This window comes from Mixophyes fleayi, chromosome 2 (genome assembly GCF_038048845.1).
Source record: "Mixophyes fleayi isolate aMixFle1 chromosome 2, aMixFle1.hap1, whole genome shotgun sequence".
Classification (NCBI taxonomy): Eukaryota; Metazoa; Chordata; class Amphibia; order Anura; family Limnodynastidae; genus Mixophyes; species Mixophyes fleayi.
The window spans coordinates 62,250,482-62,278,324 of NC_134403.1; the positions used below are offsets into that span (position 1 = coordinate 62,250,482).

The 27,843-nt window shown below is 39.6% G+C and overlaps 1 protein-coding gene across 5 annotated transcripts in view; it reads right to left on the bottom strand.

Annotated features, from left to right (window-relative positions):
* FNDC3A (fibronectin type III domain containing 3A) overlaps positions 1 to 27,843 on the bottom strand; it is a 189,031-nt gene that overhangs the window by 39,920 nt on the left and 121,268 nt on the right. For all 5 annotated transcript variants that reach the window (XM_075199105.1, XM_075199106.1, XM_075199107.1 and 2 more), the window contains 6 exons: positions 27,550 to 27,608; positions 17,666 to 17,823; positions 16,147 to 16,206; positions 5,035 to 5,173; positions 1,738 to 1,791; positions 454 to 578 (listed from right to left, as the gene is read on the bottom strand). In XM_075199105.1, coding sequence (XP_075055206.1) covers positions 454 to 578; positions 1,738 to 1,791; positions 5,035 to 5,173; positions 16,147 to 16,206; positions 17,666 to 17,823; positions 27,550 to 27,608 — 595 coding nt within the window. The remainder of the gene's footprint in view (positions 1 to 453; positions 579 to 1,737; positions 1,792 to 5,034; positions 5,174 to 16,146; positions 16,207 to 17,665; positions 17,824 to 27,549; positions 27,609 to 27,843) is intronic.

A 27,843-nucleotide genomic window follows, 5' to 3' on the forward strand; every position in this document is an offset into this window, starting at 1 on the left:
TAAGAAGGGGGGAGAAAAAATAACAAAAAGGTCAGCCATGTAATGCCTGTATGTTGGTTTATGAACATATTCTAGTATGTAAATGCGGAAGACACTGACACAACATGCTTTTTCCATATGTGGGTAGCATGGTGGCTCAGTGGTTAGCACTTCTACTTCACAGCACTGGGGTCATGAGTTTGATTCCTGACCATGGCCTTATCTGTGTGCAGCTTGTATGTTCTCCCCGTGTTTGCATAGGTTTCCTCCGGGTGCTCCAGTTTCCTCCCACACTCCAAAAGCATACTAGTAGGTCAATTGGCTGCTATCAAATGAACCCTAGTCTGCCTGTGCGTGTGTATGTTAGGTAATTTAGACTGTAACCTCTCTATGGGTAGGGACTGATGTGAGTGAGTTCTCTGTACAGGGCTGTGGAATTGGTGGCGATATATTAATAAATAATGGAACACTTACCTCATACCCATGTCATTTTTTGCGGCAAGTCTGAATGTGTATCCCATAGCTGACGACAGCTTTGTTACCCTAAACTGTTTCTGTAGCCCATAGTAACACTGGCAAAACTCTTGACATCCTTTTCCCTGAAGAAATTGAGAAAAAATATTTGTTCATAATATATATTTTTATGTAAATATATTAAGTACATTCCTCTTCAACAGACTGAGAAGTTTCCACATTATAAATTAAAATAGCCAGATTCAATCTCAAATATGTGACTTGCTATCTAGAGTCTAACTTGGAAGAGATGTATTAGAACAAAGGACATGCAGTAAAACTGGAGGGCAGCAGGTTCAGGGGAACTTTAAGGAAGAGTTACTTTACTGAGAGGATAGTAAATGGGTGGAATTGACATAACGTGTGGGATAGACATAAGGGTATCCTAAATCTGGTGGGGGGAAAAAGCTCAGGATCAAAAAAAGGCATTTATGTTTTTAGGAATAAAAACAAACTAGATGGCCCATGTGGTTCTCATCTCCCATCAAAGTGTATGCTTCTATTGTAATGGAATAAAATATGTGAATAGGTGCAATATGTCTAATAAGTTACATACAATAACTATGCGAATTGGCATAATCACAAACAAAAAGAAAGAAAGATGTGCTTAGAAAACAGTGCATTGGAAAATGGTTGTAATTATCAATTCAGATTTATATATTACATGAAATTATTGCCGTAAGTAATGGAGGCAGGACTTAATGATGCAATTCTGTGTCACTAAGCCCCGCCCCCTGCTATGAAATCTGGCTTTTCCTAGCAGGAAGCGGGGGCTATGGTGACACAATGGCATCAGCATGCCCCCTCCCACATGATTTCTCTTTCAAGATCTCCCAGAGGAGAAGTTTAAAAAGTAGACAAGTATGCTGAGGGTGCAGGCAACAGAGGCTGAAAAGCCAGAAACCAGGGGCTAGTCGCTAGTTGTCCGGCAGCCTACCAACACCAAAAGGACAGTGCGCTTCCTAAACTCTCCAACCCAAAAATTACATCTGTTGGTTTTTTTTTAACACTGGAGCTGCACTGGGACATGGGACGGTTTATAAAATGACTGATATTCTTCCTAGTATCACAGTTTCCTGCAAGAATGTCTCATTGTTACATCACTCTTCAGTAGACATCACTTGCAATGTGCGTTATCGGTTTTTACTGTTATTTAGTAAGTAGGCAATTAATTCTTTCAACAACTTCATAAGCCAGAAAATCGTATAAATTTATCATGTTGTATCAATATGGTGTTCAACTTACTTCATCCCACTCCAGAAGATAACTGTGGATCTTCGAACCATTGTCACATGATGCCTGAAAATAAAAATACATAATGAAACAGGTCCTATAAAATTTTACTATAATGCAGCACTGAATTAGAATAAATACGATTATCTTACAAAAAAAGGCCAACAAAGATAGTCAGGTGATACACAAATAATTGGATAACTTGACTTTAAGAGGGGAATTCAATTGACCGCAGCTTTTTTTTTCCCCGCCGCGTGAAAAAAATACCCATGACCGTTTTTAGCTACGCCGCGTAAAAAAATTGTGCAATTCAATTTTTTAACAGGTAAGCCAGCCCCCACGCGTTAATCATTGCTGTTTGCAAATTTTTTGGGGAGTGAAGGGGAGGGTTTAACGTGGTCATCTATAATAAAAAAAAAAATGCATTGGCATGCATTGTATTGCATCACAGAACTATTCTATTTTATAATATCTACATATTACTTTTTTTTTTACTATATTTTTTTATTTTACTTTTTATTTTAATATACAATCATCTCTATACAATGACAAAACACATTAGTACATACATATTAGTACATATACATAAATATATTAGTGTTTATTATTTTTACATGCTTTTTGTAAAAGAAAATCACCTTTTTCAAGTTCTGCATTACTGATAAGCATAATTTATCTTTTTTTTTTTTTTACATTATTACATGATTTTAAATAGTTTTCTTATGTGTTTAATTTATTGCACAGCCATGAGAGGTGCTAAATAAAACTGGAGACTTGACTTTTACCGCGCCGCGTTAAAAATCAATTGAATAGCATTTAAAGCTTCTATCTCCCTCCCTATACTTTCAATGGATCTTCTACTTATCCGCGATAGGAACGTTTGTGCAAAAAAAAAAAAAGGTGTGTTAAAAATTTAATTGAATATCGGGTAACGTTAATCCGCTCTAAAATGAGTGAAAACCGGTCAAGCGATTAATTGAATTCCCCCCTAAGATGTAATACGGTTTGATGAAAAAGTCTGAGAGGGGCGGCGGGTGGCTCACGGGGGAATGGAGGCCCCCTTAGCCCAGGGGCCTCCATTCCCTTAATCCGGCCCTGCTCTAATCTGAAGTCCAAGTATCTAAAAAGTTCCAAAAGCCAGTAAGTAATTGTTGCCACATTTTTTGGGTGCTCCAATTAATGGAAAAAAATGTCATAAGCATTCTGGAAAATCATCTCATAACCGTCCACCCACCAAACATTTGTTTTGTAGAAAGGTGTTATTATAGCAATCCCTATATAAATAAATACAGCAACAGTAATTTCAAATCAACCTCTTAACCTGTGCGTCTGGACCCAAATACAAAACAACTATACTACCAGTATTAATTATCAATTGTGTTTTACGATTTGCAAAAAAATTAATTAATTATCCAACTGGTACATTTTGATTTAAAAAAATAAATAAATCTATTTTGAAACCAGCAGTAAATAATGATTTACGATAATGCTCCCAATGCAAACATGGGCAATGCTATCTTCCTGACGCAGAGGCCGACGTTCGGCAGCAGCACTGAGTGGCAAGATCTTTGTTTAATTTGGCCAACTTGGTAGAGAATCAGCTGTTGATATGTGCATAAAATTCAGCACTTTAAAGCTTCATATAGAGCAGATGAGCATGAAAAACCTCTGGGCCTGGTACAAAACTGAAGCCAGTGTCCACCTAATTTTACCCTCCACATCCCTAACAAGACATTAAACACATCACAGTTACCCATCATGAAACGAGGCACTTAATTGTCCAGCACGTAATGCATCCAGTACATAATGAAGCTCAAATTGGTCCAGCACATAAGGCAGCCTTAGACAACCTTGTAATGCCCAGATTACATTCAGGCTCATCTCCTGATATGTGGCGGCTTCATAAACATAATTCTACTAGCTGAGAGCATATGCTCTGAAAAGATATTGTTGGATTGACAAACTGCTTTAATAATTAACTATCTCCAATGGAATAACAGAGCAAGCCTGATTATTGGACTTACAGACCTACTGCAAAGACAAATTATAATATAGCAACATAGCGGGCTATTGTTAATCACTGATACAATTTACACTTCCACTTAATTACATAAAAACAAAAAACAACGCAAGCAGATTGTTTGTGCAGGTTGCCTGGCATCCCGCTTTCATTACAGAGTAGGTGTGAAAAGAAAGACTGAATTATCTGTATCTAGCCAGAGGTGCCCTAATGGGCGTCACAAAGCATAGAGAGAGAAAAGCTGTTAGGAACAAGGAGTAATTATTTACATATCTATGCGATAGAGAATGGTGTTGCTTCCACCCCTCCTGGCAAAACCCATTTCCATGGGTCCAAAACAAACAAACAAACAAAAAAAACCACAAAAGAACAGGTGGCAGATAAAGGGGATTTCCACTGTGCAGATTACAGCAAATCTGCCATTTTTACAATTCACATGTTTGACATCAACTTTCTAATTTATTCACAGTGCGTTTAATTAGTAATAATGCAGCAGGCTGCATCATGACCAGCTCTCAACTTTATCCGCCTCATGATAAAGCGGCTACCAAACACAATAAAAATACATGATATGAAAGTAATTTGCTGTAGAACTCAGGACTGTGTGCAGAGACCGAATACTGTCCTCAGCTAGGGACAGGTAAATAAAAAATGATCATGAAAAAAACTCAGTTACAAGTGGTGGAACGTGTGGCTGTAAATACAAATGGAAAATCTGGAAAAATTGTGATGTGCGTGCATTTGTATACTAATAAAAGCAAAGGAAGGGGAAATAGACAATTAACCCAGTAAAAATATTATTCATTTTAATACAGAAGACAATTAAATTCAGGAGACATAAGGTGATGATCTTTTAATTAATGTTACAGAAGCAGGGAGGAAGGAGGGTTAAAGCTATAAATAACAGCCTGCAGCATCATCATCATCATCATCTATTTATATAGCACCACTAATTCTGCTCACTCACATCAGTACCTGCCCCATTGGAGCTTACAGTTTAAAATTCCTTAACATACACAGACTATGGTCAATTTGATAGCAGCCAATTAACCTACTAGTATATTTTTGGAGTGTGGGAGGAAACCGGAGCACCTGAAGTAGACGCACGCAAACACAGGGAGAACAAACAACTCCACACAGATAAGGCCGTAGTCGGGATTCAAACTCATGACCTCAGTGCTGTGGGGCAGAAGTGCTAACCACTGAGACACCGTGCTGCCCATTCCATAGGGCAGGACACATGACAAAATTCCACTACATGCAGCCAAGTGGATCATAGTACAACTCACCTTCCATTGGAGAGAAAGTGAATTTTTGGTCCGGTTTGCAATTCGTGGAGCGTTGGGCGTTTCTGGTTCACAGCTCATTGTGGTAAAGCTTACAGACACGGAGGGTTCTCCTCTAACACAGTTTAATTCTGCTTGAACTCTACAGAGGAAGAGAGAAAACAAAACAGCAAATAAACACAAGGGTGTTTGTAAGACATCCCAAAGCTCATTAGAAATACTGAAGAACAATAGTCAAGAGACACTAGCTGGAGAGGGAGCAGACTTTATTGTAGTGAATGGCTCCTGCGGAGGGCCTGCTCCTGGAGAGCTACATGTGCTGTAACGCTGCATGAATCTGAGGGCACAGTTCACTTTAATGAAGGGTCTTCCCTTTCTACATAAAAGTATACATTTAGATTTGTTGAGCATATACAGTCATGGCCAAAAGTTTTGCGGATGACACAAATATTGTTTTTCACAAAGTTTGCTGCTTCAGTGTTTTTAGACCTTTTTGTCAGATGTTGCTATAGTATACTGAAGTATAAATTACAAGCATTTCATAAGTGTCAAAGGCTTTTATTGACAATTACATTAAGTTTATGCAAAGAGTCAATATTTGCAGTGTTCACCCGTCTTTTTGAAGACCTCTGCAATTCGCTCTGGCATGCTGTCAATCAACTTCTGGGCCACATACTGATGGCTGCCCACTCTTCTCTAATAATTTGTCAGAATTTGTGGGTTTTTGTTTGTCCACCCGCCTCTTGAGGATTGACCACAAGTTCTCAATGGGATTAAGGTCTGGGGAGTTTCCTGGCCATGGACCCAAAATTTCGATATTTGATCCCTGAGCCACTTTGTTATCACTTTTGCCTTATGGCAAGGTGCTCCATCATGCTGGTAAAGGTATTGTTCGTCACCAAACTGTTCATGGATGGTTGTGAGAAGTTGCTCTTGGAGGATGTTTTGGTACTATTCTTTATTCATAGCTATGTTCCTAGGCAAAATTGTGAGTGAGCCCACTCCTTTGGCTGAGAAGCACCCCACACATGAATGGATGCTTTACTGTTGGCAGTGTTTTTCCAGATGCCCCAAACAATCTGAAAGGAGATTCATCAGAGAAAATGACTTTACCCTAGTCCTCAGCAGTCCAATCCCTGTACCTTTTACAGAATAGCAGTCTGATCCTGATGTTTTTCCTGGAGAGAAATTACTTCTTTGCTGGCCTTCTTGACACCAGGCCATACACCAAAAGTCTTCACTGTGCGTGCAAATGCACTCACACCTGTCTGCTGCCATTCCTGAGCAAGTTCTGCACTGCTGGTACACCGATCCCACAGCTGAATCAACTTTAGGAGACGTTCCTAGTGCTTACTAGACGTTCTTGGAAGCCCTGAAGCCTTCTTCACAACTATTGAACCTCTCTCCTTGAAGTTTTTGATGATTCGATAAATGGTTGATTTATGTGCAATCTTACGAGCAGCAATATCCTTGCCTGTGAAGCCCTTTTTGTGCAAGGCAATGATGACTGCACGTGTTTCCTTGCAGGTAAACATGGTTAACAGAGGAAGAACAATGATTTCTAGAACCCACCTCCTTTTAAAGTGTCCAGTCTGTTATTCTAGCTCAATCAGCATGGCAGAGTGATCTCCAGCCTTGTCCTCGTTACCACTCTCACCTATGTTAACAAGACAATCACTGACCTGATGTCAGCTGGTCCTTTTGCAGCAGGGCTGAAATGCAGTGGAAAGGTTTTTGGGATAAAGTTCATTGTCATGGCAAAGAGGGACTTTGAAATTAATTGCAATTCATCTGATCACTCTTCATGACATTCTGCAGTATATGCAAATTACCATCATAAAAACTGAGGCAACAGACTTTGTGAAAAATAATATTTGTGTCACTATCAAAACTTTTGGCCATGACTGTAGACAAGACAACATATGTTAAAAGACAAAAAAAAAAAAAAAAAAAGGGTCAGAATTTACATCACCTCTTCCTATGATGAGTTGTATCAGGAAAACTTCCCCCCTCTTTTGACTAAAATCAAACCGGACCTAGACCTTTGGAGGAGCTATATCATATTGTGGCTGGGGAGGATCATCGCTGTCAAGAAGAACCTGATCCCTAAGCTTCTCTACCTTTTCCAGACTCTCCTGGTGAAAGTACCAGACTTGGTGTTTTTTGGGATTTGCATTCTTCTTTTCTTAAGTCTGTATGACATGGCAAACCCCCTAGAATCTCGGTGGCTGTGCTCAAGAAGCCCAGGGCTAGTGGAGGTAGAGGTTTTACGGATATCAAATTCTATTACTTGGCGTCTTATTTATCCCAGATTGTGGTCACCTATATCCCCCATCAGACCATAGTGTGGATGGACCTCATGGTCCCCTCCTTGACATCACTCTGGGGCCTCCCAAATGCAGACAGAGCACCAGAGGCCTCCTCCCACCAATCTCTTAAATTTTGTCTGTCTCTATGGGACTCATGTCGGGTTAAACATAAATTGTCCTCCCTTGTGTCCCCCCTGACTCCTCTTCTCCCCTTTGGAACAACCCATGCTTCCCTCCTGGTAACTTGTCACAGCAAGTTAAACACTGGTCACGGGCAGAAATACAAGTGGTTTCGGACCTGGTCGTTAATGGAACTTGGGCCTCTATGTCGGATCTCCAACATAAATTTGAACATTTTCGTAAGCTCTTCTTTGAATATTTCCATGTACGACATTTCGCTATGTCCTTGCCTCCTCTTAAAGCCCTCCGAACCCCCATTTTTTTTTTTAGCACATATGTCATCATACCCCACTAACTAAAGGGATGATTTCTGGGATCTATAATTGGGTTTTCTAGAGCTCGATCTCTACGTTAATTATGGAGATGGCTTATAAATTGTACTATCAGTGGTATTACACCCCAGACAAGCTGTTCAGAAGGTTTCCCATGGTTATGCCAAGCTGTTGGCGGGAATGTGGCCAGAGGGGTACGATGCTACATATATGGTGGACCTGCTCTCCTATAGTTTCTTTTTGGAGCATGGTCCTTGCACTTATTAATTCAGTGTCAGGACAACAGGTTGATAAGGACCCCTGGTCGTTCCTTCGCTCTCACCCCATACCTGATGAGAACACCCCCTTCCAACAATCTTATCTCGTATATACTGGTGGCCGCTAAATCTCTAATAGTCAAGCATTGGAAAGACCCTAACTCTCCCTCTATGCACAAACTACAAAATTACATTTGGTATGTTGCAAGCATGGAGTGTATTACATACTACCTCCATGACAGATCGCATAAATTCGACAAGGTATGGGCCATGTGGTATTTACAAGCAAGCCGTAGCTGCCTATCCACCTCAGCTTATCCTTCCGTAATTAGAACACAATCTTTGGGCCACCTTCGAATCCCCTGGGCTGGGAGCCGTGAAACATTTGTAAGAATTTTCTCTGGCTTGGTGTTTGATACTTAATTAGGTGTTACGTTTGTCCCCATGTTATACATAGTATTCTAAGAAATATGTTTTGATACCGTTAGTGCCTTTCCTTCTCCTCCCTACCTACCTTCCTTTCTTTTCCTCACCTTGTCCCCTGACCCTTCTCACCCCTCATTGCCACATAAAAATTAGAGGAAACGTCTTTAATACTTATAGATTGTTATTTATCTTTTTCCTGCACACCGTGCGGTTTGTACTTTATATGCTGTTTCACTTTAAATAAAGAATTAAAAAAAAAAGAAAAAAAGAAAAAAAAGTGTCAGAATCATCAAAATTGCATAGTATAAAATTATTTACACCTCTTCGCTATGGAAACACTGTTATTGTTGTTGAAATAAATAACACTATACTACAGAAGTGCATGTACCCCAGTCTCGGTAGCTTGCCACCTCTCAGTGTTGCCAGACAATGGGTAGCTTAACGTAGTCATTTACATGGCCTGCTAACTATATGAATGTCGCCGAGGCCTAAATGTTGCTGTAGACACACAGAACACCAGCACACACAGCATCCCTAAATCGAACTGACCCAAAAAACATTTAATCAATGTTTTAGTTTAATAACAACAATGTAATACTGAAAGAAAACCTTCTTATCCACTGATAGAGTCTTTTACGCAATGCATTATTTATACATATGTAAGATTAGAATAATTGGAAATACTCCCTGTCCAAACACATATATGTATGCTTGACAACAGTCCTGATTTTCTGGTCTTAAAAGAATTTGGTTTGCTAAAAAGGAGATGTGACCATGGGCAAAACAGCTGTGAGCTTCGTGGATTGGGTCTTGGCCTAAATAGTCCTGATTTTGAGGTTCGGCAGGAATGTATATATTTTACATAGGAACTAAAACATACATATGGGTGCACCATAAACACTTCACATACATAATCTAAAAAAGTGTATTTATTAAAGTATGCTGCATATGCAGACAAATAATAATGGTAAATATACTGCAGCTGGAGCACAGGTAATCAAGAAGGGAACAGCAAGAACATATTCAACTGTAGACACATAACTTTTGTTATAAGAACTTCTTTCTAAATTTATTTTTCATTTAAACCATTCCCATTTCAATTTAAATACAATGAATTGCACGCATCCATATCTTGGAAGGGACACAATGTGTTTAGAACACTGCAGTACAAAGGGTTTTGTTAGGAAAATCTCTTTATGTGTCAGCAAACTGATCAATATTCGGGAGTATTAATAGTCTAAGTGACTGTGAGCTAGATAGAAATACTTGGGAGTAGGTGGAATTAGTCACAACCTGTGGGATGGTTGTTACATGTGTAAATAGGAAAGTGAAGTGTACTAATCACAGCATAAAGTTCAGTGTGGGACTAAGTGATCTATAATGACACTGGAAGGTATTTGTGAGGACACAAATAGCTTCTATATTATAGCTGGTGTGCAAAAAAATATTTTTTTTCCCCCCCACAAAACGTAAGCTGTCCACGTAGTGTGGTTTTGGATGATCAACTGGACTCGTATAGTCTCATCATACCCAGAAAAACTCTAATCTAATCCTACTTGATAAGCTATTGTGGAAGACCAGATAAAATCCGTTCTATGTTTAGATACCTAGTGTCAAACAATACAAACACTGATCTTATTGTTCAGTCCAACATCTGAAGAACGGGATGACTGACATACTACCATGCAGGTATGTGGCTAAATCATTCTTGGAATTGTTTGTTTGTTTGGCAACTGTGTGAATATTCACACCTCAAAGCCATACATCTAATGAAAGGCACTAGAATGCTATACAGTACCCAAACTAGTTCATAACCATATTCTTGTACATAATTTACAAAGATTGAATATATAGAGTAACTTCATTTGTGCAATGAAAAGACAGCTTGGGGGTTGTAATATTCTAAGAAAAAGATTACCCATAAGACAAAGCCTCACTCTTTCAATGAGAAGCAATAGAGAGATCTTTAAACTACTCACCAGGAATGGTGTGCAAATGAGCCACACATTGTCAGGCTTCTGGGAACTTACATTTGCATGCCAGCTTTCTGAGACCATGCTTTAACCACTAGGTTTTTATAGTATAACATCCAGTCACTTCCACAGTTTGCCTATTTTGTGTGGGATCCACATCAAACTGCTCTCAAGCCGATAACGTCTTTAAATGCTGTATAAACACATGCCTTAAACAGACAGATCTGACCTCTGGCTACTCCTAACAGCCCTAAAATCTCATATTAGGTGTGCCCTTATTAGATCCCTGCAAGGGTCTCTCTACATCCACAGAAGCCAGCTTTACATCATAGAAGAGTATCAAGAGTATGTCATGATAATTACCAAATAGAATAGTGTACTGAAAATAGAAGATCATACTGAGTAAGATCCTTAACTAAAGAACACAGTGCTGATATTACAGCAGAGGTGCTTTACTTGTTATTTCAATATAATATTGTGGGTTGCAGAGCCTCCTACAGTGAGAACACGGTTCTGATGGCGTACACTACCGCCATCTATGGGGAACTGGTCACATAGCAGGAAGCTGCAACAGGTAAGGCAGCCCAAAAACATCTTTAGACTATACCAATCTATGACCAACAAAATAATTAAATCAAGAGTAGTCCTACAAGATAGATTTCATAAAAACAACTTCCCCTCATGGTGTATATTAAAAATGACATTTCTATACAAGATTTATTCTGGCTGCATATCCAACCTTCTCTTAAATGCATCCCAAACCCCTCTTACAAGGAATCGGTCACCTGACTGTTTTCATGTAGGGTAACACACACTATATGGACAAAAGTATTAATCATTACACCAACAGGGACTGTATTAACATTGTATTCAAATACATATACTTTAATATGGAGTTGGTCCCCCTTTTGCAGCGATAACAGCTTCCACTCTTCTTGGAAGGCTCCACAAAATGTTGGAGTTTTTCTATGGGAATTTGTGCCCATTCATTCTGTAGAGCATTTATGAAGTCAGGCACTGATGTTGGACGAGAAGGCCTGGCTCGCAATCTCCGTTCCAGTTCATCACAAAGGTGTTCAATGGGGTTGAGGTCAGGGCTCTTTGCAGGTTAATCAATCTCTTGCACACTGAACTCATCAAACTATGTCTTTGTAGTCCTTGTTTTGTACACTGGGACACAGTCATGTTGGAATAGAAAAGAGCCTTCCCCAAACTGTAGCCACAAATTTGGAAGCATAGCATTGTCCAAAATGACTTGGTATGCTGAAGTATTAAGATTGCACTTCACTGGAGATAAGGAATTAGCCCAAACCCTGAAAAACAGCCCCATACCATCATCCCTCGCCCAGCAAACTTCACACTTGGCATAATGCAGTCAGACAGGTAACATTCTCCCGGCATCCTCAAAACCCAGACTCACCCATCTGACTGTCAAACAGAAAAGTGTGATTTGTCACTACACAGAACACGTTTCCACTGCTCCACAGTCCAGTGTCGGTGTGCTTTACACCACTCCATCCGATGCTTGGTGATGTGAGGCTTGCATGCAGCTGCTCGGCCATGGAAACCCATTCCATTAAGCTCCCACGGCACAGTTTTTGTGCTTACATCCAGGGCCGGACTGGCCATCTGGCACTTCTGGCAAATGCCAGAAGGGCCGATGGCCAGATGGGCCGTTTGCTAGCTGGCCAGGCCCATTGCTCAGCGCACAGACTGTCATGCCGGAATTCGGCATGACAGTCTGTGCGCTGAGCAATGGGGCCAGCACTACACTTACTGATTGCCGCGCGTCCCCTCCTCCCCTCCGATGAAATGAATGGATCTGCCGAAGACTGTCACATGGGACGTGCACCATGTGATAAGTGCCGTCCCATGTGATAGAAGACACTACAGAGCGCGCCGCGGAGCGCACAAGGTAAGGGGGGGTAGTTTGTGTACAGGGGATCTATGACAGATTTTGTGAGTGTGACAGGGGATCTATGACAGATTTTGTGAGTGTGACAGGGGATCTATGACAGGTTTTGTGAGTGTGACAGGGGATCTATGACAGATTTTGTGAGTGTGACAGGGGATCTATGAAAGGTTTTGTGAGTGTGACAGGGGATCTATGACAGATTTTGTGAGTGTGACAGGGGATCTATGAAAGGTTTTGTGAGTGTGACAGGGGATCTATGACAGATTTTGTGAGTGTGACAGGGGATCTATGACAGATTTTGTGAGTGTGACAGGGGATCTATGAAAGGTTTTGTGAGTGTGACAGGGGTTCTATGACAGGTTTTGTGAGTGTGACAGGGGATCTATGACAGGTTTTGTGAGTGTGACAGGGGATCTATGACAGGTTTTGTGAGTGTGACAGGGGATCTATGACAGATTTTGTGAGTGTGACAGGGGATCTATGAAAGGTTTTGTGAGTGTGACAGGGGATCTATGAAAGGTTTTGTGAGTGTGACAGGGGATCTATGACAGATTTTGTGAGTGTGACAGGGGATCTATGAAAGGTTTTGTGAGTGTGACAGGGGATCTATGAAAGGTTTTGTGAGTGTGACAGGGGATCTATGACAGGTTTTGTGAGTGTGACAGGGGATCTATGACAGATTTTGTGAGTGTTACAGGGGATCTATGAAAGGTTTTGTGAGTGTGACAGGGGATCTATGAAAGGTTTTGTGAGTGTGACAGGGGATCTATGACAGGTTTTGTGAGTGTGACAGGGGATCTATGACAGATTTTGTGAGTGTTACAGGGGATCTATGAAAGGTTTTGTGAGTGTGACAGGGGTTCTATGACAGGTTTTGTGAGTGTGACAGGGGATCTATGACAGGTTTTGTGAGTGTGACAGGGGATCTATGACAGGTTTTGTGAGTGTGACAGGGGATCTATGACAGGTTTTGTATGTGTGACAGGGGATCTATGGTAGGTTTTGTGTGCGACAGGGGATCTATAGTATGTGTGCGACAGGGGATCTATAGTATGTGTGTTTGGGCCAGTGTATGACTAAAGTGTGTGTGTGGGCCAGTGTATGACTAGAATGTGTGTGCTACAGTGTAACTATAGTATGTTTTGTGTGTGACAGGGTATGACTATAGAGTGTGTATGTGTGTGACAGGGTATGACTACTGTATGTGTGTGGGGGCCGGTGTATGACTATAATGTGTGAGGGGGGAGGGTCTTAATATAATGTGGGAGGTAGGCTATTAATCTAATGGTGAATTGCAGGTAGGGGCTAATTATTGGGTGCTATTTTTTTTGTGAGGTGATGGTGGGGCTATTTAATAGTGGGGCCTAACAATTTAAGATGGAGTGATTGGATTTTTAATTTAATGCTGGGGTGGTTTGGGAGCTATTAATTGAATGTGGGGCTGTTTGGGGAAAATGAGGTCTATTTATTAAATGTGATTATGAGTTAATGCCTGGGGGGGTTGTGGGAAATGGATATATTTATTAAACGTAAATGCTATTTAATTTCTTGCTGGAGTTGTTTGGAGAGAGGTAAATAGTTTTATTTATTAAATTGGAATACTATTTAATGTCATGGCTAGTTGGAGGGAAATTGATGTATTTATCAAATGTGAATACTAGTATTTTAATGTTGGGGCTGCAGTGAGGCCTAATTATAAAACGTGGGTGTTATATTGATTTAACACCGGGGCTAAATTTCATGTACTCAATTTTTTTTTTAAATAGGGCATCCAACATTCCAGGATCCAGACAAGCAGCAACTGATCTAAAGACACCAGCAGCCACAAGTGGTGACAATGACAAGACAGGTAGGAGAGACCAGGACAGTCTGCCAACTGTTCTGAATTTGGTGGGTGACTGTCCCGCTTAGTCAGGATTTGGTCTGACTACAAGAACAGTTGGGAGATATGTCCTGCTTCACACTGTACTGCTTGTTAAGGCAGAACTGCGTGCACCTAACAGTAGTGCACACAGTATTGCCTGTGTATTTGTCAAAAATGTGTCTAATAGCCAAATTACATCATAGGAGCCCCCCTGACTTAAGTACCCGGGCCCCCCGAGCCTTAATCCAGTTCTGGTCAGCAGGAGGAATCTGTGCTTCCAGTCCAGGGCAGGACACAGCCTGCAGAGCAAGCCGAGGAGCTCTAAGTCTCATGAGATTTATTAATCTCGTGAGACTAAGAGCTTCCCTGCTCACTCTACAGGAATGTCAGCAGCATTAGAAGCATAGATAAGTACAGTGGGCTAGGGGTGTCAAAATGTGTCTGGGGGGGTGACGTAATGTGGATGGGGAGGGCCTGATAAATGTAATGTTTTATTATAATGTATGTATCAATGCACCATTTTGACCACGCCCTCAACATAATGTAGCCACGCTCTTGGCGGCGCACCAAATGCGCTGTGGCACGTGTTTTTTTTCCTGCTCATCAACAGAGGTGGGCCCGTGTGCTTTAAATGCCAGGGCTGATTTTTAGTCCCAGTCCGGCCCTGCTTACATAAATGCCAATGGAAGTTCGGAACTCTTCGGCTATGGAATCAACAGAGTGTTGGTGATTTTCACGCATCATGCGCCTTAGCAATAGTGGACTTCGCTCTGTGATTTTACGTGATCTTCCGCTTCGTGGCTGAGTTGCTGTTGTTCCTAAACGCTTCCAGTTTCTAATATCATCATTTACAGTTGACCATGGAACATCCAGCAGGGATGACATTTCACAAACCATCTTATGGCAAAGTTGGCATCCTAGCACAGTACCACGCTTGAGGTCATTGAGCTCTTCAGAACGACCCATTTTGTATCACAAATGTTAGCAAACAGACTGCATAGCTAGGTGCTTGATTTTATACACCTCTGGCAATGGGTCTGATTGAAACACCTCAATTCAGTAATTAACAGGTGTGGCCAAATACTTTTGTTCATATAGTGTATATTATATAATACTATGCAGCATTTTTTCCCACACGTGCCTAAAACTTTTGCAAAGTAAGAATGCTTTCAAAAATAGAAGTGTTAATAGTTAATTTTTATCAATTAACAAAATGCAGAACAGGTGTGACACCCTTTCAATTCAATAATTAGCAGGTGGTGTGGCCAAGTACTAGTGTCCATATAGTGTATTATGGGTCTGATTGAAACACCTCAATTCAGTAATTAAAAGTTGTGGCCAAACACTTTTGTCCATATAGTATAACTGTTGCATATTCCTACTAAAAGTTTATATTTTGAAAGAATAATCGCTGTTCAACCTAAGTTACTTTGGACAGATTTTTCTCTCTGCATCCCTCTGCGATTATCTCTATGTATTACTAGGAGTTTAACCCTGTGTCGTATACTCTTCTCTTCCTCAATGTATGCATCTGCACTTGGGACACAAGCAGTGGTTTACCATTTAAAGTATTGAGAGGTATGTGATTTATACTTTACAAATAAATAACATAATTCAGTATAAACCTTTTAAAAAATTTATGTTCGCAAGAAATACTGCCTCAAGCACCTTTCTTGACCAAAAAACTGCCAATTTCTATCTTTAACTCTTACTAGGCTGCACGTGAATTGTAATTAGATTTGTGAAGCACACGTTTTATATCTTTTCTAGCATGCAACTGAGTCGATGAGGCTTCCTATCCATTTGAATGGCGGGCAAACGTTTTCACATTTACAGAACTAAGATCAGACTGTGGAATATATTTATTTGATCATACAGTATGCTGTTAAGATAGGAAGACATAGGAAGAGGTCTCTGACCTGGCGTGATAATCTGTTGCAGGCCTCAAGTCATCCACAGTGACGCTGGTCTTCTCTCCACTAAAAAGAAAAGGAATTGTTACGTGAAGAAAAGCTGTTCAGTCACTTGGTGAGTGAAGATGTTGCAAAAGTAGCGCGTATTGTGGACTGTGTACAGGTGTTTATAAACAATAATGAACAGAACATCAACAGATTATATGGAAATATTACTGAATCTCATATGACCTTGCATTGGAACACTAGCCTGTCTGTCCAGACACCTGCAGCACACTATACCAGTCTGGAGGCATAGTAATGAAGACTTTTACATAGGCAAAGCAGATTATTATGGACGGTGTTCATAAACAAATAATCATTTGTGTAAATATGATCCAGTAAATATTGTGTAATAGCTCCATCTTCTGTCCAAAGGACGCTGCAACACAAAGGACAGTACTGATCTTTGCCACTAGAAATCCTTAATAAACTTTCTTTTCTGGGAAAGCACACTTCTTGTTTATCTAGATTAATAGGATTATGGGGGCTGATTTATGGCTGTTTTTTTATATGGAACCCAAAGCAGAGCAAGAGGTGACTATCACAAAATGTGTTAACTCATATGGTGTCCCGATTTTTGCTTTAGAAATCACGATAGACCTGTGTTTAGCTGTCATAGTAAAGGGACATCTGACTAAGGCCCACCATTAAACATCATAGTAATGGAGTCTGCATAATGAACATCTAAGCCCTTGTAGACTTGGGGAGTACCCCTTTGGGGAATCAGGGTCTATGGTCTTCCTATTTGAAGCGAGTTCCTAGACTACGTCGATCTAAGCCAAATTAAGAGTAATGTAATAAACCAAAAAAAGAAAACAACTCATATTTAACCTTTGTCTTAACTCTTAATTCTAACATCCACAAACTCTAGCATCAGCCAAAGTCCTAAATTTCAAAATAAACATAAAGGATAATTCTACTTTATGTAATTTTAAATTGTACTAGGATTGCCGGATTACATAGGCGCTCAACTTACATGGAGGTTGCAATAACCACTTAGACACTTTTAAGACAGTTTTAATGGCGTGTACCTCCTCTGCAATGTCATTGGCAGATTGAAAGTCTCAACAGCCAGTTGTGTTGTGGAGGGGGCTTGTGTAGGTAAATAACTAATTAGGGTTAAATAAAGTAGTTAGCCTTTAACCCTAAACCTAACATTATATCCACGACCCATCTCCAACCTGTAATAAAATGGTACACATGTAAAGAAAAATACCAGGAGCAATAAAAATGTAAATCTATTTTGGGGGTAAAGCTGCAAACACCCCCTGTTGTTCTGAAGATGGGTATGGGGTACAGGGACTCTAATGTGTTCTTTGTCTCAAACCTAATTAAAGTGTGTAAAGAACTATGTATAGTTGATTCTTTTCATGGGAATCAAACGGATATGGGAAATTGGCAGCCGCTTATGTTTAAGAATAAGGCAGTCTTCTTGTTTATAATATAGAAATATAATAACCCCAAGAATGGCTTTATCACAAACCTATATGCAACCTTGAATTTTCCATCCTTCCCACTGCTGGATAACAAGATTTCATAGGTATAAAGTTCAGGGGTGCTTCTCCCATCACTTTCCTCACTGATCAGACTGGATGGAGGCGACCAGGTTAGTATTACAGATCTTGATTGAATGTCTGACACCTGCAATCACATAGAATATATGTTAAAAGGTAACAGGCTTTATTTAGGGAGAACTTCCCTAAAAGTATGCACTTTATGCATAAAAATACATATTTACAGTATGTATAAAACTGGACCGACTTACTCTGAATCCTTTGCATAAAACCATCCCCATTTATTTATAAGTTGTGCATATGTGTGTGTGTATGGATATGGATGGATGGATAGAGATAATATATATATATATATATATATATATATATATATATATATATATATATATATATATATATATATATATATACATACATATACATATACATATATATACATACACACACGCACATACATACATACATACATGCAGAGAGAGAGAAAGACTTGCAAAAGCATTCAAAAGCACCCTAAATTCAACAGCTTTGTCTGTATTGCAAGTGACACTTACAGATTGTTCCACACAATATTCTTAATACAACCCAGTAGGCTCTTACAGTAATATATATATATATATATATATATATATATATATATATATATATATTTATTTTGCATGGTCATTAAAGAATACAAACCAAAGAATGGCATGAGGATATAGAAAGGTGAAGGATATCACGCTTGGTAAACATCAAAGTAACTGAATTCAATACGCTAATAGTGTGGATAATGTGGCCAGAAGTCGGCATAGCGGGTGGATACTGGTGTGATCAATTTTATGAATATAAATATTCTACAGCAGTATAAAACATTAACCAAAAATAGGAATAAGGAAGGTGGATGAGTACAGGAACATGGGAGGGTAAGGGACAGACCACAAAAGAACCTTATGGGTGTTCTTAGGATTGGGTAGTGCGAGAGTATTGGAGGATGCTTGGAAGGGAGTCTACTGGAGGAGGCTCCAGGGAGGACCCAGGATCAGCCATGAGATGTGTGGAAAGGCATTGTTCTGCGAATCTTACAGTCAATTTTAAGACTCATAATTTATAATTTGTCAACAATTTCTTGAACATTTCTCTGAACCCTCCCAACCCAAACCCTCCAACTACCATCAGTGCCCAGGATGTTTTTTTCCTATTTCAAGGAGAAGATTGACAAGATCCAGCTTGAAACAGTATCTCCCTCAGCAAGCAATCGCCTAAAACCATTTGCAGCATCCTCTCACACCCTCTATTCATTTGATCCCACAAAATGAAAAGGAAGTTTCTACTCTTCTTATCTTACTACTCTACCTCATGTCCTCTTGATTCCATACCCTTACACATTGGTAGGTCTCTGTCTGTGTGCTCATTCCACCTCTAACTAAAATCTGTAATCTCTCTCTACTAGTATCTTTCCATCACTATTCAAGCATACTCCTATTCTAAAAAACAAAATTCTGACCCAAACTCTCTCTCAAACTACTGCCCCATCTCTCAGCTCTCATGTTCCTCAAAATTTATAGAGAGAATTGCCTACACTCTCCTCACACACTTTGTTACAACAAACAACCTATTGATTCCTTTTCAGTCAGGCTTTGGCTCTCAACACTCCACAGAGATTGCACAGACCAAGGTTGTCAATGATTTGATCACAGCTAAAACTAAAGGCCATTACTCTCTTCTAATTCTCCTGGATCTCTCTGCTGCATTTGACACTGCTGATCACTCTTCTCTCATACAAACTCTATAATCCCTAGGTCTTCAAAACACTGTCCCATCCTGGTTCTCATCCTATCTATCAAATCGCTCTTTCAGTGTTAACTTCTCTGGATCCACCTCCACTCTGCTTCCTTTATGAGTCCGAGTACCACAAGGCTCAGTCGTAGGTACTCTGCTATTCTTTATCTACACCACTTCTCTTGGAAAACTAATAAGCTCCTTTGGATTTGAGTATCATCTCTATGCGAATGATGCACAAATTTATCTATCCTCTCCTGATCTCTCGACATCTGTGTTGTCCCGTGTTACTGGCTATTTTTCTGCCATTTCATCTTGGTTGTCCTCTCGCCAACTCAAATTCAATCTTTCAAAAACAGAATTAATAATATTGCCACCCACCAACAGAAGCTTCCTGCCTGACATTTCTATTTCTGTTCATAACATGACCATAAATCCCACCCTGCAAGCTCGCTGCCTAGGTTTGATCCTTGACTCACAACTATCCTTTGTACATCTAAAAACATTTCCAGAATACGTACATATCTCACACAAGACACTGCAAACATTTTAATTCATGCACTCATCATCTCCTGCATCGACTATTGTAATTCTCTCCTTACTGGTCTTCCCAAAATTAGACTTGAGTCACTACAATCTATTTTGCACGCAGTGGCTAGATTGAGTTTCCTTGCAAATTGTTCTTCCTCTGCTGAGCCACTCTGTCAGTCTCTACATTGGTTGCCTGTTTTTCAACAAATCCAATATAAAATTCTTCTAACATACAAGGCCATCAACAAAACTGAACCAACTTACATCTTCTCACTTGTCGCAAAATATCTCCCAACTCGACACCTCCATTCTGCACAAGCTCTGCATCTCTCTCTTCCACTCTCATGATATCCTCCCATTCCTGTTTACAGGACATTTTTCGGGCAGCTCCCACTTCGTGGACTTCCCTCCCTCGCACAATAAAACTTTCCTTTAGTCTTCAAATCTTCAAGCGTTCTCAGAAAACCCACCTCTTCAGACAAGCTTATAATATTCCTCAACCATCCTCTTAATCTCCTTAGGTTACCCTATTACCACCCTCTACACAGCTAACACAAGACAACCCCTTGACCAACATTGCTGTGTGACTGATCATACAGCCACTCAATACTTTTTACCTTTGCATTCTAGCTGGAGCAATATGCAATATGATGTAGCACCATTATGTATCAAATTCCCATTCTCCCATAGATTGTAATCTTGCAAGCAGAGCCCTCTTACCTCTGTCTATATGTACTACACAGTATTGGTTTATTAGGGTTTGTTCCCATTTGTAAAGCGCTACGGAATTTGATGGCGCTATATAAATGTTGATAATTTTACAGCAGAATTTTTAATATATTTTTTAAATTAAAACTGAATAATGCTGCATGCATAAGTATTCAAATGTATCTATTTACAAGGTACCAGGAAATCTAGGAGCAACACACAGGGCTGACCTACAAGCAGACCAGTCAGCTAGTAGGGCAAATAGGGCTAAATATTACTGTGGTAGTCTCACAAATGGTATTTCCTCTAAGATGAACGATATAGAAATTAAATTGTTAAATGTTTAATCTAAACAGTCTTCCACAAAGAACAGCTGCATTGAGAATCTGCAAGTACAACCTTTACAAGGGAATATTCATAATCAATTTACAAGTCTTTAAAACTAGCAGCCTTGCTCTTCATCAACACAATGAGAATGTATAATAGGTTGAACTTGATGGAGCTGTGTCTTTTTTTCAACCTTAGTAACTATATAAAAATTCAGCATTGAGAATGACACTGAGGATGTCACAAGCACTGTTCCTTCTGAATCATGCAATCACTGAAAACTCAAAGTAACTAGATGTCTATTGTAAGTAAAACATAAATCTAGATTGAAGCCTTGAAGCCCATTACACTGTTGCAACACACATTTTATGTATGCCATTAAATATTGGTACAAGAAAATCATATACAGTATCATGCAAAGGTAATGAGACCAAATCTGTCAATTTACTGAAAACAAAGCTTATGCTGAAATTTTGTTCTGTGATATTTGTATACAGAAAATGTGGCAGTTACTTTAATGACTCATTGGTGGAGTCCAATTGTTTTTCTCCATTGGAAACAAAGTTTCCGCAGCACAGGGATTAAATAATTATGCAAACAGAATATTTTTTAAAGATGTTTTTGTAAAATAAAATATCACAGAAAAAAACCCTATTTTTGGTGCTTTGAAATAAAAATATGGCAGAGAACAAAAGGTCAGTGTTGGATTTGCTATCCACTTAAATTAGAAAATTGGTCAATGATTTGGAAGACAGTCTTTATGAGAAGTTACAGAAATTCATATGGTTGAAATCCGTACAAGAAATCTGTGCATTTATTAAGAGAATAGGAGATGGGATGCAAATGTTGTCTGTTAAAAATGTATGCTTGTACAGAAAATCATCATCATCCTATTTATATGGCGCCACAAAACCCATCAGCGCCGGGCAGTCTGGTATAACAAAAACAAGTCATATAAACAGAATAAGAACATACAGGATTGACGAAGGTGCAGATATAAGACCAAGGGTAGAGAGAGCCCTGTTTGTGAGAGCAGTGTCAGGTGGGGGTAGGATAGGCTGCCATCGGTTCAAGACAAATGTCGGCAGAGCCCCGGACCCTTTCCCTGCAAATTGCCAAATCCTCTACCCTTGTAGCAAGCAAATCCACCACAGTGGCCACTTACAACATCTTTGCTGAGACACACAACACAGTGAAACTAAAAGACACTGTACCTACACTGTGAATACTGATACACAATATACCCCAATTAACTTCAATCAGATTCTGCATTGGTAACTGACAATTTCTCAATGGACAAATTCTAGTCTTCTGAAGAGTTGTCTAATTAATAGTCTAATATATTTGCACTGCCTTCAGGTGTCTATCCATATTACTATGGTATATTCACTTTATAAAGATGGCCAATTCTCACATCTGGCACAGATCAGTCCAGTATCAGTGAGGATCAGCCTGTGCCACCTATGTTACCTTTGCACCTAGGTGACGATTTACAGGACATGGCCAGTTTCTCAAACTTCCTATGGTGGTGACTTTCTAAATTTGTTTTGGCTTCACTCCAGAGTTGATGAAATGTATTCAGACCACAATACAAACGGAGATGAGAGCAATCATTCACAATCTGAAATCAAATGTAGCAGCTTTGGGTCTAGGAGACATCCAAGGGTCTGTCAGAAAATTCTTTTTCGGCACTCTAAGGACAGGGATCTTGGTCTCCCCTGCCTCCAGAATTATTGTCAGCACATGTCACCCAAGCTGTTGTTGGACACCAGGTTGTGGGCTGATGTGGAAGAGGATTTGCACATCTCATCCCCCTATGCCCTGTACAGGCTAGATCCCAAAGATCTGCCTCCTCTGCATCATCTACCCCCAGGGTTCACTTTTCCCTCTCTCATTGGAAATTTTGTGTTCGTGCTTTCAAATTTGTAGATAACTCGAGAAGAATAACTCCCCCTATGGCACAATACGTCTCCACGTTTCCAACCTGTTCTCAATCCTATGTCCATCCCCGACTGGATTAAACACAACTTTAAATTTCTTGCAGATATATTTCCTTGTGTCCAGAGTTTCCTGAGCTGTATGATTGTGTCTACATTCCACCTACCTCCTTTTACCAATACATTCAAATCAAACACTTCTATAATATCCAAATTAATCCGCGCACCCCCTACCATACCTCCTCCTGTCTTCGCAGTTCCTCCTCCAGAGACTCATTTCTACCTTCTACTCACTGTTGCTAAAATATAACTTATCGTCTAAAGAACTTCATCAGCTGCATTGGGAGGCCAACATGGGTAAGTCGCTTGATTTAGAAGAACGGTCTGCTATCCGTGAAGCAGTGCCAAATCCTCCATATACACTCTGATTAAAGAAAGATCATATAAACTTCTCTTGCGATGGTATTTGGTTCCTTCAAGGCTGAAGGCAATTTAACCAGCACCTTCAGACCATTGATGGCGGAACCGCGGCCATCGAGTTACCCAGTCCCACGTTTGGTGAAGCTGCCCTAATATTAAGCCCTTTTGGCGTGAAGTTTCAGATCTTATACATAGGAGTAGTTTCAGTTGCTGGTGATGTGGTGCACAGACATTGTCAATAATTATAGGGTACCGGGAAAAATGAGCGGAGATTTCTGTCAAAACCCTGACGAAGTGTCGCGGACTCCCCGAAGACACTTTGCAGCTAATTAAATCTCCCCCATAAAGGTCACTCGCCTACAAATCCCTTTGCATCCCTCCTACTGCCTCCTGCCTCGTTTACCACCTGGAATACACAGATTGATCTGGAAACTCGTTAGCCATATTTTTACTGCAGGTAGATGCCTGATCCCCTGGAATTGGAAAAATCCTGATCCTCCTCCAATCCCAACCCTAATTATGTTCGGCAGTTGTATAAATTAAAACATATTAGCATAATCCATGATCGCACCAATTTTTATTGGTTTGGCAAACCGGGATTGATTACTTTGATTGTTTAGATCCCTATTTCTTATATTTACTATTGTAAATGTGTTTGAAGAACTCCGTATCTGCATTAATTCATTTCTCTTTCCCTCCTTTTCTTCCTCTCTACCCCTCTCTCTCCATCCCCTGGAATTCCTGCATTCCCATTTTCTCTTTCCTCCCTAGACCTCCCCTCCCTCAGTGTAACATAGCCCTATCTCTTCAACGGTTTTGAATGGACATATTCATCCAATTCAATCCTATTCATGATGTTTTAAAAAATAAGGATCAGCATTTGTGCGGATTGTTTTCTTTAATTCAATTCCTTCCCAATCTACAAATGTTGTATAAAAGTTCAATAAAATACTATTTAAAAAAAATGTAGGTTTAACTTATGTGAATATGATATATATTGACACATGAGTCCTAGGATCAATTCTGACTTTGTGGTTCTCAGGATATAAGTTGACCAATGACTTATATTATTATAAAAGTCAAGAGCAAGTATACATCATGTTTAAATGAATGTAAACATTGAGCTAGATGCACCTCTACTAACACCTACTGCCTAAGTCATAACTTCTGTTTACTTTGTTCATTTCTGACAAAAGGGAGGGGTTTGAAAAAGTCTAGCTTTGGCCATTAGTAGGAAGAACTTGCACATGTATTGAGCACATATTGGGCCTCATTTAGAGTTGAATGCACATCAATTTTTGTGGTGTAAATATACACATTTCCTACTCAAAATGTGACTATGTAGATTTGTGAATATCTAAGACTAGCAGTCCCTTATGCCTGGATTGAAGGAATGGGGGTGGGCATGTGTAAAATGAGGACAGTAAGAGTGTGTACACTTTAGTGTTGAACGCCTCCTGTAGATGAAACCTAAACAAACTTGAAGCATCTCCAGATGCGATTCTTAGGAGGCTTAACTTCTGCAGTTACTGGAGGTCTGGTGTAAAGAAGTGGTGGTGGTAATGCCGATGACAACACCAGCAGCACTTTCTAGCCACTTTTGATTGGCTGCTTGCAAATTGACCCCCTCCAGCATAGAGTACTTCATTCATTAGCATTGCAGCTATATTATATCAAGTCACCCACTACAGGAAAGAAAAGCAGTAAAGAGCAGATGTCGAAGTTCTTGTATTTAAATACATTTTATAAATATCACTGTCAAGACACTGTTGTGTATTAGACACTTCACATTATTTTGTTTACAAATAAGGTACACAGTTTACTAAAAACACAATTGAGCTGCATCTCTATGCTACCATAGGGTGTAGGTATACTCATTGTATATGTTACCGTGTTTTGAGCTGAATAAATCTTGCCATAAGTGCGATTCAACATACACAAGTACATGTTTTTTTGCGACAGAATTACGAATAAGTTTGAGGTATAAAATGTGTCCAGGTCCAAATGAGGGTCATTGTGTGCACCATTCTTTCTACCACCTTGGTATAATAAATGGATATTAATTTGGATACCCCAGTGCCATGCCTTCTTATCTACATGGGAATTCCTCCTCCATTAGGAGAACTGAGCTTACACCAAGGAAAGAACTTGGTTTGGCTCCGCACCACTGCCTTTCTGACATGTGTGTGTTGTACAGTTGTACTAAATAACTTCATATTTGAAGATTTCAACTACTTTATAACCCGATTTTGTGTATGTCACTTTCGTATTGCTGATGTTATTAGATCTGAGAGTGCTTCTTAGATAAAGGAATTTGCTAGACCCCAGGCTCTTAAAGAAGAAACCCGTACAGATGTCAATGCTCAGAATAGATCACTTTCATCTCTGTGAGAATGAGCAACAAGCAATTTGTATTTCTCCAGTAATGAAGTGACATCCAGATCTTTGATCTGTGTGTCAAGTCTAGGGGTGTAATAATCAGATCTCTGTACTATACAGTAAAGTGCACATTGCCTACACACACACAGTGAAAGGCCAATATTTACTAGTTCATTATGAGCATGCACTTTGTGCTTCACTCGTGTGCCTAGTGTATGAAGAGCTGCCTTTTAAGAATGGATATTTAGGAGTCAAATTCAGGAGAATGGAGCCAACCAATCTGCTAGGAATTGCTGATATAATTGAAACACATTGTAGTTCAGTGATGTTACTGTTTCGTAAGGACTATATAAGCTGCATTCTTATGTCTACAAATACAAACCACACAATGGCTGCCATCACCTTTGTGGGAAATGGGTCTACTTTAAAAGTGGTCCAGCCACCAATAAGTAACACGTAATAACTCAATAGTCCATCCAAACCACCTGCCTATCATGTGAGTAATTGGTTCCACAAATACTTATTTTTTCCTCATCTACTTCTCAATTGGTCTTTTCCATATTTGTTGCCAGCGACACTATGCAAATTAGAGGAAGAAAATCAGCATTTATTTCTCTTTACAATGGCTCATACCCCCAGGGTCAGATATGGATGGGCAATTGTAATAACGGGATTAAATGACCACTACAACTTAAACACAAGTTTAGCTAAACTAATCTCAGGGAGCCAATGAAAATATTCACAATATATTTGAAATAAAGATATTTTGCTACAGAGTGGACTTCCTGTCATTAATCCCAATAAAGGAGCAGCAGTGCAAATGCACAACAAGTATAATGTCATATATCTCACGCTCTGCCAAGGTATGTATGGGGACTTTTACATTTATTGTTATTTGTAGTTGTATTATATAAGGCAGCTTGTACTGCAGGTTTAGTGGCTAACTAAATACTTTTGCGCATAAAATAAGAACACTTATTGAATATGGTGTCTCTCTGTGGTTGCGTTCAATTCCACTTCTCTAAATTCTTGGTAACCTCATAGGGAGCTGAAGAAATACAACATAGTGTGTAGAGGAAAATACTTAATCTAACATCAGGAGGTCCTCATCTGAATATAAAACCAATGAGCAGTGGTATGTAATATAAACCCATCGCTCTCAGCCCTGCCGTGAAGGCTCTCCCGCTCCACAGCATCCACTGAGGGTTGTCCTTTATTTTACAGTTTCCTGGTGCATCCATCGGAGTCTGAATGGTCATATAAAAGGACATACAAGTAATGTTGTACTGCTTACCTACCTACCCATCTATCTATCTCAGGTGAGCACCTCCTGATACTAGGTTTAGTATTTTCTTGTACAGTGCACAATACGTTGTATTTCTTCTTCTCTATGTGAGGTTTTATAGAAAAGTGGGAGGGGCGACATATGTTTTAATTTCATGCATTTAGTGTATTATGAGGTGAGCAGGATTATAATAGCTTTACTTACACTGCATTTAAAAGGACGTTACACACTATTGTTATCTTTCTCTATGTTCCGTTGACGTTTGTATCGGGGAATCTCCATCACAATTTGACTTTTCGTTTAATTGATTCCAGGTATCCTCCTAATCCCTCCTGGGAACATACTAGACTGATACAAAGAAGGGCTCTTTGGTGGCACCGCTTAGAACAATTTACCACATCCATGCAAATTCAGAAACAGCAATATGGGTTTATGTTGGAATAACCTGTAATACTTTTCCATAGACCTGCAGAGCAACCTGTTAGGTTGTGAGTATCCACGTACTTACCACTGGCATGGAAATGTTGGAAAGCTGCGCTTCTAGTGCTCTTGTTTCTTCATCTTTTTCTAAAATAGAAATACATTTAGTTATTAATAGGTTTCTTTAGGAACAACATGTACTATATGGCAATATATTTAATCATACTAGAGCCGCAATCACATTTAGATAAAAAAACAACATTTCACTTCAGATACAAATGAGCCCAACTAATAAAGCTTGTCTAGATTGAAGCTGGAACAAAGACTACGCTATTACAATAACATACTGCTGTCAACAGAACTAGATGTTCTAAAAAATACT